General features: G+C 43.0%; 1 protein-coding gene across 1 annotated transcript in view; it reads left to right on the plus strand.

Moving 5' to 3' along the window:
• The first annotated feature begins 266 nt into the window (after positions 1-266).
• LOC138740011 (probable G-protein coupled receptor 139) overlaps positions 267-14,758 on the plus strand; it is a 136,323-nt gene continuing 121,831 nt past the window's right edge. Inside the window, exon 1 of the mRNA XM_069892463.1 lies at positions 267-399. Coding sequence (XP_069748564.1) covers positions 267-399 — 133 coding nt within the window. The remainder of the gene's footprint in view (positions 400-14,758) is intronic.

The raw sequence follows: 14,758 nt of genomic DNA on the forward strand, positions 1-14,758 counted from the left end.
TTATCGAGCACTGGACCTCAGTGTTCAGGCTCCACACTGACCCTTTTATTGACGAGCACGGCCCACTGAGCAAATTGAGTAAGGTGCAGGGGGTGGGGGGCATGGCAGTGAGTGAGTGACCTGTCATGCTCAGCTGCTCAGGGGGCCGTGCTCGTTAAACAAAACCTCAGTCTGGAGCATGTCCATCGAGGCCCAGCGCTCCCCTCAAAGCAAGCGATTGATCATACCATTGCCGTGTACTACAAACGCGGCTGGAGGGGGCCGCTATGGTCGGCCTTCTCATGGGGGAAGTGAGTGGCGGCGGCAGCTCCGGAAAGCACGTGCCACCCGAGGGAAGGTGGTCCACAAAACTGCGGGCCCACTTGCTGGACAGCCGCAGCTCAGGCTTCTTGAAGCTGGGTGAGTAGTTTGAGCCCTTTGTATTTTGGTGCCCAAAGTGGTGGTACTAAAATGGCAGCATCAAAATATCACCTTCACATATAGGACCCGGGGTGGTTTTGGGAGCAATTTTTGTGGAGAAATAAAGGGAAGTATTTTGTCGTCAAATACAGTATATGGGGCATCTTAAGGAGTGGGGTAGCAGATGGTAAATTCTATGAGAAGAAGACTTTAAAAAAAATACTGTTCACAATTCCACTGACACATTAAGGCAATTGAACCCAATCATTGGAGGTGGGATATTTTGATTCCATACCATTGTAAATACATCAGGGAAGACAATAAATAAATGTTCATGTCAATTAATCTTCATATCATTATTTAACTTAACAGGATGAGATCAGGAAAGGCATTAATAAGTGACTATCTCCTACATTAACCCACTCTTAAACTTATAGCCCTGCCACAGTTCAGGGCAAGTCTGTTTTGTCACTTAATACACCAGCTGCTTGTATATCAAGGAAGCAACACAGAAACAAAAATCGAGTGTTTGGGTGTCTGGTGCCTTATGCTTATAGGCCAGCCCCTATTCAAAGGGTTTCTACCAATTGAGCTGTGTTCCCTTTGTAAATATACAACTCTGTAAACATACTTGGTTGTACTCAAAATGTTAAAGCTAAGTACCTAATCCCCCCCCCCAACCTTCCTGCGGTGTTCCCCCCACCTATCATCTCCCACCTTCACCACCCACCCCTCCAGCTTTTGTTCGGACATCTCTCAAGTTCTCCCACACTTTGATGAAGGGCTCAAACCTGAAACGGTGGTGATGTATCTTCACCTTTGCTACATAAAGGCACTGTTTGGCCTGCTGAGTTTCTCCAGCATTTGTGTGTCAACAGAATCCTGTTTCTTACCTAACCATAGCCATGGAAACTACAGCTAATTGTTTATTTTTTTTATTTAAAACATCATTGTACTGTTGAATATGGGGAGAGAAGAGTCATAACTCAGCAAATTCCCAGAAGCAGCAATGCAACAATGATACAAGGGATCCCTGAATTGCATTCATTTGGATAACAGAAGTTCACCCCAATGATATTCACAAACCACTGAAATGTACAGAATAAAATTTGCCATTATGGATTTCATTTGGGATAAAAGAAATAAAGACAAACTGCTAAAGAATCAACAAATTGTCTGTTTTTATTTTTAGAAACTCGCATTGCAGGGCAAAAAGGTTTGAAAACAATCAGTGTGTGCATTAGGTTAGAAATCACAGCCAAGTCCCTCCTTTACTATGTCCTCTCCACTCCCAAGAACATGTGAACTGACCTCTCAGCAGACTCTCTAACTACGATGCATTTTCTCTGATGTGCTGCTTTGTGGGGCCACAGTACACATGGCCATCTCTTACACCAGCTTCTTCAAGAAATCCCTCAGGTGATATCCCACCCACTTAGTCTCTTCTGTCTGTAAGAGTTCACGGCCCTTTCTCCCCTGAACCCCGATCCTTGAATTCAATCCCTTTCCCTGATACTCCCATTTCCTAAATACTTTCCTCATCCATGTGAGAGAAAATGCCTTGCATATGAAGAGCTCGACAGGGGGCACTCTGAGTTGTCTGTTCATGTCTTCATGGAGAGGGCATGGCAAATAATCCCTATGCCATATGTTGGCTGTGATTTCTCATACAATTGATGCAGTGACACCTTATCCAAATCTTCTTGCATGGCTGAAGTGAATACCTAAAAGTAAAACTACAAAAATTATTTATTTCATATGAACCCTGAGACTAAGATTGCCAACAACTATTGAATATTCCATTGGAATGAATATCAGCTTATCATATGGGATTCAAACGGAAAATAGGGTTTCAGTTATAGAAATTCATGATGCAGACAGGCTGTTTTTCTGCAATGCAGGGGGGTGTCTGGTATGATGTAATGGTACTATATCCAAATATGGTTAATTACAGGTAAATCTCATTCATCAATAAAATGATAGAAGCTATTGAAAATGTCATCAAGAATAGTTACTTACCAAGCCCCTATCTATTTGGGTTTCATCTGGACCACACACCTCCAGATTTCATTGGCTCAAACTTGCACCAATGGGCTTTAGAAATCTTGAGGCAAGGTGAGATGGAGTGCCTTTGGCAGCAATGTAATATTTTACCGAATCCGACATTGAAGTAGCCCCTGGTAAAATTGAAGTCAATAGATATCAAAGGAAAATCCCTCCTGAGGGTGAAGTTACACCTCGCATTGGGCAATGATTCCATTTCATGACGAAAGGAGATGCTCGGGACTATTGGGGACTCATTTATAGACTCTTGTGCATTTTATTGATTTTTTAAAAATTTTTAAATTTTCTCTCTGTATTGCACAGTTTGTTTACATTCGTTATCGGTTTACAGTTCTTTTATTATACGTTATGTTCAGTTTTTTTTGCACTATCAATTCTGCCTCGCCAGCAGGAAAAAAGAATCTCAGGGTCATATGTGATGTCATGTATGTACTCTGGCAATAAATCTGAAATCCCCTCCAGTTGTCTGGATGAGTGGAGTGCCAACAACTCAGGATAAAGCAGCCTGCTTGATTGTTATGGCAACACCCTAAACATCCATTCCCTCCACTATTGTTGCTTAGTAGTTGCAAGGGATTCCATCTGCAAAATATACTTCGGTTACATGGCCAGTCTACTCTGACTGGACCTTGCAAGTCTCCTGCATCCATTACAAGGAGGATAAGGGTTGCAAGTGTCTGAGAACAACTTGGCTTGCAGTTCCTTTTCCAAATCACACACTGTTCTTGGAATTACACTTGGAATTATATTGTTTGATCAAAATCCTGGAACTGCCTGCCCAACAATGCTGAAAGAGCATCTTGACTGGGAGAACTTCAGTCATTGGTGGCTTACCATCATCTACTCAATTAGAAATTTACAATGAATGTTGGCCTGATTAGTGATGCCTGGATTTCAAATATAAATTTTTAAAAGGGACATATTCTTTTAGAATTTTTTTAAAACTTAATTTATTTAGACACGCAGCACGGTAACAGGCATTTCAGCCCATGAGTCCGTGCCGCCCAATTTACCCCTCATGAACCTTCGCACCTGGCACATTTTTGAACAGTGGGAGGAAATCCACACAGACACAGGGAGACTGTACAAACTCCTTACAGACAGCGCAGGATTCCGTCCCCGATCCAGTCCTGATCGGTGGCGCTGTAAACCAACCATGCCGCTAATGTTAATATGAGGATTCATTTGGCCATTCCTGAAAAACAACCTTTTGCTTTCCTTTGAATGGCTGCCATGGGATGCTTCACGTCCACATGAAAGAGCAAGAAGGGCTTGGATTTGACATCTTATTCAAATATTGGCACCTCAGTATTGCATTGGACAGCCACCATTGGAAGGGAATGCTACATTTAGTGGTGTGAAGCAAATAGCTGAGGTAGTAATGCAGCATTAATTTACTTAAGCAAATTGGTGGCACACTGTACGTTAGAAGAAATCCTTGCACATCTAAATGCCCGTCTTAATCCATCTCAGATGGGCAAAAGGCTTCTCTGGTGAGCCATCTGCTAACATATTTTCAATTCACATAAGAGTCAATTGTTCAGGTATGTAATATCATTGTGGCTTGACCCTAGGAAGACAGAATAGAAAAGACGAGGGGTGGCATGGTTGGGGTAGCAGTTAGCACAATGTTGTTACAGTGCCAGCAATCAGGACCGAAGTTCGAATCCCATGCTGAGTGTATGTTCTCCCCGTGTCTTCGTGGGCTTTCCCCAAGGACTTCGGTTTCCTCCCACTGTTCAAAAATGAACCGGGGGTTGTAGGTGAATTGGGTGCTGCTGGGCGGCACGGGATCGTGGCCCGGAATGGCTTGTTACTGCGCTGTATGTCTAAATTTAAATTTAAAGGATTAATTTCATTCTTGAATTTTATTTTCTCAGTCTATAACTCTAGAATCTGGAAAAAAAAATGTGACATCAGCAAAGTCCTGTGTGCATAAAGGGGCAAGAAATAATAATCTTACTTTGTCCCTGCAGCCCTCTCTCTCTTTGTTCGGCCTTGAGGATGATAAGCAGCTGCACATTAGTGCAGGGCAAGTCCCTCTGGAACTGATTAAAGTAAATTAGCATTTCCCCTGCTACATGACAAACTGCATGACTATAATTAATGCCAGTCATGTTTTTTGCTCCCAGAACGTTTAAACTGTGTGAAGCATCCACAAATAGCAGTGTAATCAACCTGCTCAGTGTAATTTTAGAAAATGCCTTCTGTGGTACATAATTTCAACAAATGGAAGTTGACATTTCCTGAGCCCTTAAATTCTTCCTTTACTCATATAAACATATAAATAAGCTCCTTATGATTCACTTGGTTTTGTGGGAAATGGAGAGCAATTCTGAAAGTTAGCTTCTAATTAAAATTATATTTACTGTGTGCTCTCAGAGGAAAAGGAAGGAGAACAAACGGTTCTAAACATCCTTGTCTTCGTTGAATTTGCAAATCTGTCCCTTGCTGTTTATTGCAAGCAGCTGGGCCCAGGTTCAACACTGGAAGTAGCTGGAGATGGAGGATACAGCAGACAGATGATATCATGGCAGAAGGGAGAAGGTTTTAGGAAGCCAGCCATTAATGAATGTAAATAAATTTGGATCAAATGTACCAGAGGTTCTGCTGCATTCAATAACATTGAGAATAACAATGCTCCCGTAATGTTAGGTCAAACTTTTCTGCAATAGGGTAAATTTAACATATTTAGAACAATAACTCAGGACCTACTCAATTTTGCATGGACTGTGAATGGTATGGCAACAGATTGGAACATTCATATATCAAAATAATGATTTTCCAATACCTTGTGTTCATTTTTGTAATTTACTGGGTACAGAAAGTTTGGATGGGCTTTTAACCTTGGGGCATGTAATCTCAAAGTAAGCTTTGCTATGGGATACAAATCCTTTTTTGCTGTCGAGTTAATGTTGCAGGCACAGTAAAAAGGGCATCGTATTGGCTGATCCACAATGCCAACAACAAGAGAACAAATGGAGTCCTGCATTCATTTATCAATATTCGCATACCTGGCTGGATGTCCCGCATTGCTTTTGCAAATACACCAGAATGTTTCAGAGCCCCTCACAACAACAGACAAAGTGATAGCCCAGTGACTCAGCGAGGCGAGTTGCTGCCTCTCAGCTCCAGTAACCCAGATTCAATACTGACCTCAGGTGCTGTCTCTTTGGAATTTGCACCTTCCCTCTGACAGTGTCATCTGCAATATCTATCTTATGGGACACAGACAGGCTTTATGTAGAACTCATCATTAAAAAAAAAGAAGCCTCGTCCTGTAAGTGTGCAGGCAGTCTGTAATGGAGTTTATACTCTGCATATTCCTCTTTGGCTTGGCTTCGCGGACGAAGATTTATGGAGGGGGTAAAAAGTCCACGTCAGCTGCAGGCTCGTTTGTGGCTGACAAGTCCGATGCGGGACAGGCAGACACGATTGCAGCGGTTGCAAGGGAAAATTGGTTGGTTGGGGTTGGGTGTTGGGTTTTTCCTCCTTTGCCTTTTGTCAGTGAGGTGGGCTCTGCGGTCTTCTTCAAAGGAGGTTGCTGCCCGCCAAACTGTGAGGCGCCAAGATGCACGGTTTGAGGCGTTATCAGCCCACTGGCGGGGGTCAATGTGGCAGGCACCAAGAGATTTCTTTAGGCAGTCCTTGTACCTTTTCTTTGGTGCACCTCTGTCACGGTGGCCAGTGGAGAGCTCGCCATATAACACGATCTTGGGAAGGCGATGGTCCTCCATTCTGGAGACGTGACCCATCCAGCGCAGCTGGATCTTCAGCAGCGTGGACTCGATGCTGTCGACCTCTGCCATCTCGAGTACTTCGACGTTAGGGGTGTAAGCGCTCCATGGATGTTGTGGATGGAGCGGAGACAACGCTGGTGGAAGCGTTCTAGGAGCCGCAGCTGAGAAGTCTGCACCAGATTTGTGTGCTACCTTATTATTGGTTTTATGGGTGGGAGTTTAATGATAATGAGTTTATTGTCAGGTACATGATATAATGTACATATACCCCAAAATTTCTACTTGCTGCAGCCAAACTTCATGAAAAATATGATAAAAATTAAAAAATATGTAATAAATACAAAAGATAGGTTCCAGATTGCTAACATATAAGACCCACGTTTTTCCCAAAAAATTGGCTCAAAAATATCCCCCTGGGCCGTGTCTTGAGGTTCTAGCTCGGAAATAAGACAAGCACAAGAAGGAATGCAGTTAATGAACTGGCTGCTCTCTTTTATATGGACAGGCAGACCCTGGCTGCCATGTGACCGAGGGCCATAACCCATGCCCCTTCAGGTGCTGATTGGCTGGTTCAGCCTGTTTAACTGCAGCATCGTCGACGGGTGTGGTTTGTGCTGCCCTGGGCACCAATTGGCCCTTTTGTGATCTGTCACCGGCGATTGGCTGGCAGAGCTCATATTGCATTGGCCTATGGGAATGGGCCGCTGATGCCTCGTGCAGCCCAGTTGATTGCCGTGTTCAAACGGCGTCTTCTGTGTCAGCCTGCGGCAACGGCTGCGGGCCACTGCATAGTAGCAAAAGTAGCTACAGTAAATAGCTACTGCCGCCATCTGAACTCCTGACCGTGGATCCTCGCCCCCATTGCCCGCCCATGCAAACTCCTGACTGTGGATTCTCACCTATCTGATCTCCTGACTGTGGAATTTTGCCCTGGTGCCAGCCTATCTGAACTCCCGACTGTGAATTCTCACCCTGACGCCTGCCCACCCAAACTCCTAACTGCAAATCTACATTCAGATGCCCGCCATCTGAGTGACCAATGTCCCAAGCATGAACTTACCAATGAAAATAAAAATATTTTAGGTGCTTTAATATTTATTTGTATTTTTTAAGTTTAGGGCACCTTTATAACATATGCAATAGCTTAATCTGGGCCTGCATTTATCCATAAATACCATAAATACACAAAAAAAATTCATAATATTCCCTGCTGAAATGCGGGGGTCTTATATGTCATGGATCTTATATGCCATCAAATACGGTCATTAATATACACAGTTGCAATCATGCAATAGAAAAAAAATGGTGCAGTTCTTCTGTGATTTTGGAGTTGTCCATAATTTATGTTGCAACAGGAGGTTCAAGTGCCTGATTACCAATGGAAAGAAACTGATCTGGAGGTTCTGGTCTTCAGACTTCTGTGCCTTCTCCTGGAACATCACAGTGAGAAGAGCTTGATAGGGGTCCTTAGCGAAGTTAGCTGCCTTCTTGAGACAACATCTCACATGGATGTCTGTAGTGGATGGTATTTTGAAGCCTATGATGAACCTGGCTTGGTTTGCTACCTTTTGCTTACTGCATTACTCCACCTTTGCACCTGCTTTGGTGTGGTGCCCAATTTTGCTGCTCTCCTGGGAAGTGGTGACTGCCAACCCACACCAATTTTGAAGGTGGGCATAGAAGATTGAATACAGCAGTGTATTTTGTTTACATGGGAGTCATCATAAACAGAAGCAGGTTTTCCAGCCCAACAAAGATGCCAACCTAATATAATCCCCATTGCCTGAATTTACCTCATATCTTTCAAAACCTTTCCTTTTAAATTAATTTTAATCATTCAACCGTACAAGTCCATATAAATTAAATATAATGTACATTTGGATTGGTATCATATCATATAGAAATAATAATACATGGACTCACATTCTAATCTAAACATATCGTGAATAATGTATAGACCTGTCCAAATTATTTTTAAACATTGTTATAATACTTGCCTCCACTACTTCTTCTGGAAGTTTGTTCCAAATGCCCACCACCCTCCATGTGGAAAACCTGTCCCTCAAATTCTTTTAAAAATCCCGCCCCCCCCCCCCCCCCCACACCTCTCTAGATTTGGATTCCCTGACCCTGGGTTAAAGACTATGACTGTCTACCTTATCAGTGTCTCTCAGCCTCCTGCATTCCAGGGAAACAGACCCAGCCTCTCCAATTTCTCTTGATAACTCAAAGCCTCCAGCCCAGGCTAAATTCCTGTGAAGCTTTTCTGCACACTCTCTATGGCAAGGCATGGTTAATCAGCATTTAAAAATGAATGGCCTTGAATCTCTTTGGAGGTTTGGAGAGGCATTAGACTTTGTAGCATCTTGCAGTATTTATAAATAAAAAATACAATGATAAAGGTTGGCAAATAAATTTTTGAGGCAGATTTAATTAATTGACTTTGAATATTTTGTTGTTTTAAATTGTTTCTTCACTAATGCATTTTTAGTTTAAATTAGATAATTTCCCTTTGGCATATTTCTGGTTTCTAACATTGCTATTCGTTTATGTATGAAATTGTTCACTTTTAGCGCAGCAGTCACTAGGCAAGCAGGAAGTTTCCATCAGCTGCTAGAGCCATTATGTGAATGTTCACACTCTTCAAATACAATATGGGGGCAACCTTTACTCTTTGCTTTGCCTCACTAATGTGTTGGGACCTGGACAGCCAGCAGAAATTATTGTGGCCTCTTGGCACTGATCATGGGTCAACAAAAGATTGTTTAAGGTGAAGTCAAAACAAAGAAATTGGAATGACATGTAACACATTGCATGGTCCCCACCCGGTGATGAGGGACCAAGAATTTTACAATCAGAATTTAAAATTATAACTGAAACAGGAAGTCTGCAAACGCTGTGATTGTAGCAAATACACAAAAATGCTGGCAAATCTCAGCTGATCCCACAACATTCACAGCAGGCAATCTATAATCAATGTTTCCAGCCCAAGCAGTGCTTGAATAAAAAGGTGGGAGAAGGGAAGAACGAGCAGGGTGGGGGGGGGTGGGGGCTGGGGAGGTGGGTGGCTGCAGGCCACAGGAGGGAGGAGAGAAGAAGGGCCAGGGGGAGGAGTCCAGGCCATAGGTAGGAGGAGGGATGAAGGAGCAGTGATGAGAGTAGTAAGGGAAGTCCAAGACCCTGATAAATGTTTTTGAACTCAGAAGTGTTGAATTTCAGGATGCTGTATCTTTCACCTGAAGGAAGCAGTGAGAAGAGAGTATGACCAAAATGATGGGGGGTCCTTTATAATGTTGGCAGGCTTTTTGAGGCAGTTCCTTACCTAGATGTCTTCAATGGCCAGGAAGTCAATGCTCATGCCTTTGCTTGAAGCAGGTCCAGACCCTTCGTGAGGCAGGAATTGATCTGCCTCTTAAGGCACTTCATCACGATGGATGTACATGCCACCAGCCAGTAGATATTGATGGCGGATACCTTGCTCTCCTTGGGCGCTGGGATGATGGATTTCCTTCGGAAGTAGGCTGAGAGCTACGACTGTAGCAGCGAGAGGTAGAAAATGTCTGTAGAATCTCCAGCCAGTTAACAGGCATAGGTTTTAAGGACACTGCCTGGGCTGGACAGTTTCTGAGGGTTCACCCTCTTGAAGGTTCTTTTTATGTCGGCCTCAGTGACTGAGAACACAGGAGCCCGTGGGGACTGGTGAACATGCAAGGTTATTTTCTTTTCGAAGTGAGCATAGAAATGGAGCTCCACTGATACTTCCGAGTTACACTTTATCAGAAGTAGTGGTGTGCAAGCCCAGGTACAGCTGCCGAGCTTCTTTCTGACACTGAGACTGATAATAATCTTTGATGTCATAAATGAGTTTCTTTTCACTTCACGTCTATGTTGTTCAAACTTAACACAAACTCTTGCCAGATCATTTACTGACAGCACAGAAATCAAATAGGCTGGATATTAAAGGCAGTTTATTTATTGCTATGGTCCACACATCGTGTATTAGAGACTAGACAATAATTCCATGCTAATTTTGTCATTAAAAAATTGTAAATAATCCCTTAATTTTAACCAAAAATAGACTTTATTCACAATTCAAAATTATTTTATAAAAGGAAAACCATTTCAAGTCTTTTTCCACCATTTCGTATCCATTTCCACTGTTGTTATTTTCCCCTCTGCTGTCTGAGGGGGCTTCCCCTTGATTTGATCCTCTCAATACCTGGTAGCAGAAGGACTCTAGACTGTGGTCCTTCCCCACAGTGTCCAGAGTCAGCTGTGCCAAGCCTCAGTGCGCCCATCTGCACGTACTCCTGCAGCCTGGCATGTGCTAGTTGGCAGTTTTCCCTCACATACATCTCTGTGTGCTGAGAATGCAACAGGCTTCTGGCAGACCAAAGTGCGTCTTTCATTAAGTTGATGAACTTCCAGCAGTTCAGGATGTCTGACTCCTCCTTGAGAGGCATAAGATCATTTTACCCTGTCTTGTTGATGTCATAGGAACCAGAGAACACTGAATAGATATCTAACATTATGGTGCATTAAAAAAGGTTTGAATAACATTGGTTACTTTAAAACAGTGGATTTATGCACAGACTTTTAAGCATTGCATATTTTCTGTTAAATACTTCTGTAGCAGGGTTTGACCTTCACATGGGAAAAGGTTGCTTAGATTATTGTTCAGGTGCATTGGCTTCTCCCTGGATAATATTGCCATGCTGACAATTTTCTGCAGATAAGTTAACCAAATTACCACCAGCACACATGGTCCTCAACCTTTTTCTTTCCACTCACATCCCACTTTAAGTAATCCCTATGCCATCGGTGCACTGTAAGGGATTGCTTATGGTGATGTGTGAGTGGGAAGAGAAGGTTGAGAATCATTTCTCCAGACCCAATTGTTATTGAAATATTTTACTTGAGAAAAATTGTCATTGGCCCATTTCCTTTGGAGTTATGAGACCATGCACATAACGAGTCAATGAAGGACGATTAAAACAGTGGTTTTCAAATTTTTCCTTCCACCCATATCCCACCTTAAGCAATCCCTTACTAATCACGGAGCACCGATGGTATAGGGATTACTTACAGTGATGTGAGTGGAAAGAAAAAGGTTGAGAACCACTGCTGTAGATGGTATGCATACTACCTACAAATTTCACTCCAAATTCAGGGCACCTGTCTCTGCTCCTCCAAGGAACTCCAGAACCAGAAATTTCTGCCACCAGGACAGGCACCTGGGTTAATGTTGCTCATTTAACAACACTTGGTCTTGATGCTGGAGCTCCCCATGCTGCAGGAGTGCCAAGAGTTGGGCAAATATGCTGGTTTTGCTGGCAAGGCCCACATCCCTGAATGCAAAAAAAAAAACATGAACTGAATGAGTTTGGATAATGAATGCAGTGCAACTCCAATTATCCAAAATCCGATTCTCCCAAATCCTTATTTATCCAAAAATAAAATTTAGAGCCGAACTGATCTTACAGGTTGAAAAAAAATTCACTTGACATGAAATTAGAATGATGATTATCCTCGCCTCAGGCGACTCCCTCCCCTCTCTCTTTCTATTTCTTCTTCCTGAACCTCCTTCTCAAACTGCGCGTCGCTGTTTCCCAGCCGCAAGCGGTCAGAAGAATCCCTCATCCCGATGTCACCGTGGGGAGCGGCCTCCCAGCAGAAATGGAGATGTAGGCCTCCTGGCAATGGCAGGGACCTCGGGTTCCTGGGCAGGAGCGGGGCCGCGGTGGGGAAATGTCAGTGATTGGTGGCGGCCAACATTTTTTTGGTGAGAGTTAAACATTATTTTAATGCTTAAAAAGCCTCCCCTTGTTGTTCAAACACTGTTACAAGTGATTTGCTGCTGCGTCTGGGGTGTTTTACAAAAATAATTACCAGTTCTCCAAAAAAAAATGTTCGTCCGTCATGGGCCCGGTCCAGACCATTCAGATAATCGGAGTTGTACTGTAAATGAATGAATGAACAATTTTCAGATCCAAGAAAGTCTTGCTTCCTGCAGCTTCCCAGCTACATAAGACACATAACACATAAAATCATAAAGGAAGAGAAAGTAAAAGAGATAATGACATGAAAGGATGAGGAAAAAAAGTACTTTTTCACAATTGATCATAATGTAAAAGTTGTGCTGAGTTTTTGGTTCTTGTAGATGTTTAGCTGTTCTTTTATATGAATTCATTCAAACATTATGGAGTTTTTTTTTATTCAGGTGATGAAATATTACCAAGGAAAACAATAAAAATAACGGTAAGAATCTTGAAACTCATGGTGATTTAAAATGAAACACTTAATGCTGGTTGCTTATAGACTCTGAGTGCAATCACACTATAATATCAATTCTGTGACTGAATCAATGGTGAGATTACAGTTAATATCTGGTTACATATTCACTAAAGTTTAATTCACTTGCACTCACAATTACATGGACAACCTGCTGCAAAAGGCAAGTGAATTTAAATTGGGTTCATGTAAATGCTGATTACCTGCCACTGCAAAACAGTCAAAAACTGCAGAGGCACAAAAACTGCAGATCCGGAATGTTGAACAAACAAAGAGAAATTCATGGAACTCAGCAGGGCAGACAGCATCCATGGATATAAAATGGTCAAATTCCGCAGGGCAGACAGCATCCATGGATATAAATGGTCAGTCAACCTTTTGGGTTGGGACCCCTTATCTTCATAACTGACCATTCCTCCAGCTTCTCATTGTTTGTTCCTATAATGTTGAGGGATGTATCTCCAGGTGTGACAGGCTGATCTATCCATCTTATTCCATTGGAGAACTCTGAAGTTAAGCTCGCTAGGGCTACTAAGGGGGCTTCAAACTAGTATGTTGGGGGAAGGGGTCCATATAGAGGAGAACAGAAAAGAGAAGGTTTGTCCGCAAATAGAGAAGACCTATAGACAAAGTTTGGGGGTGGAAAGACAGATGATCAAGAAGGAAAAGGATTGGTGCCATGATGGTGGGGGGGGGGGGGGGAGGGTGTAGATAATGGTAATAAATAATAGTTGTCTGTAAAGATGGAGACAAGCGGAAGGTGAGATGTGTGAAATCTCTGAAATGCATTTACTTTAATGCTAGGAGTATTGTAAGGAAAGTGGATGAGCTGAAGGTGTGGATAGACACTTGGCAGTATGACGTGGTGGCGATTAGTGAGACGTGGTTGCAGGAGGAATGTGACTGTCAGCTAAATATTCCGAGATTTTGCTGCTTTAGGTGTGTTAGAATTGGAGGGGTAAGAAGGTGTGGCATTGCTTGTCAGGGAAAATATTACAGCGGTGCTGTTACAAGATAGATTGGAGGGCACGTTAAGGGAGGCAGTATGGGTGGAAAAGGAGAGGTTACAATTATAGGGATGTATTATAGACCACCTAGTGGGGATCAAGAAATAGAGGGAAAAATGTGTAAGGAAATAGCAGAGATTTATAATAAGCATAGAATTGTGTTAGCGGGGGATTTAAATTTTCCTAATATAGATTGGGAAACACATTCTGTGAAGAGGCTGGATGGATTAGAAGTTGTAAAATGTGTGCAGGATAGTTTTTTGCAGCAATATGTTGAGGTACCCACTGGAGAAGGGGCAGTGGTGGATTTACTGTTGGGGAATGAGGTAGGGTAGGTGACTGAGGTGTGTTTTGGGGAGCACTTCAGATCCAGTGATCATAGTACCATTAGTTTCAATATAATTATGGAAATGGATACATCTGATCGGATGATGAAGGTTTTTTGAGTGAGGGAAAGCCAGATTTGATGAAATGAAAAGGGATTTGCAAGGAATGGTTTGGGGCTGATTTGTTTTATGGGAAGGAGGTAGAGGAGAATCATGGAATTACACTGGTACTCAGCAGTTGGAATCTGAGCAGATTTATACCCCATTTCTATCAATCCCTCCACACTGCTCCACGTATCAGGACCTGGCTGCATTATCCTATCCACACACTCAGTGGGGTCAATGAACCAATTCCATCTCTAAAGGACCTTGCTCATCAGATCCTGTCCTGGTCTAGCTGGCCATTGTCAACTACAGGCTGGAGACTGAGAATAAGCCACACTGGATCTCCTCCTCATCAGCCTTCTTGGGGGGGTTCCCCTGGTAGTGATTTATATCCAACAATCAAGAATGGGTCACCTGCCATCTTATGTGCAAAGAAACCAGGCAGCAATGACTGCACCCATGGGCTCATAAAGACTCCATTTCAAATCCCAGACTTTTTCAGGAAGTGCAGGGGCTGTGGGATACAAGGAGAATACCCTCGTGCTCTGTTTCCAGAATGCACACACAGCTCTGTTGTCCTAAGAGGGTCTGCAGCATACGAGATTTCTAGTGGTTGAGAGAAGGAATCTCCACTACGTCCCTGGCTCCCTACACACACTTGTTCAACTACCACAGCCTGGGTGTAGATACACGCCATCAACACTGCAAGGAGCACCAAGCCAACGTGGAGGCTCCAGGCTAAGAAAAGAGCATCAACACAATGAGCCTTCTCACCAGGCCAGTTGTCAGGGCAGAGGTAGACAATTAGCCACAATCTATTAATGTT

Source organism: Narcine bancroftii, chromosome 7 (assembly GCF_036971445.1).
Source record: "Narcine bancroftii isolate sNarBan1 chromosome 7, sNarBan1.hap1, whole genome shotgun sequence".
Lineage (NCBI taxonomy): Eukaryota > Metazoa > Chordata > Chondrichthyes > Torpediniformes > Narcinidae > Narcine > Narcine bancroftii.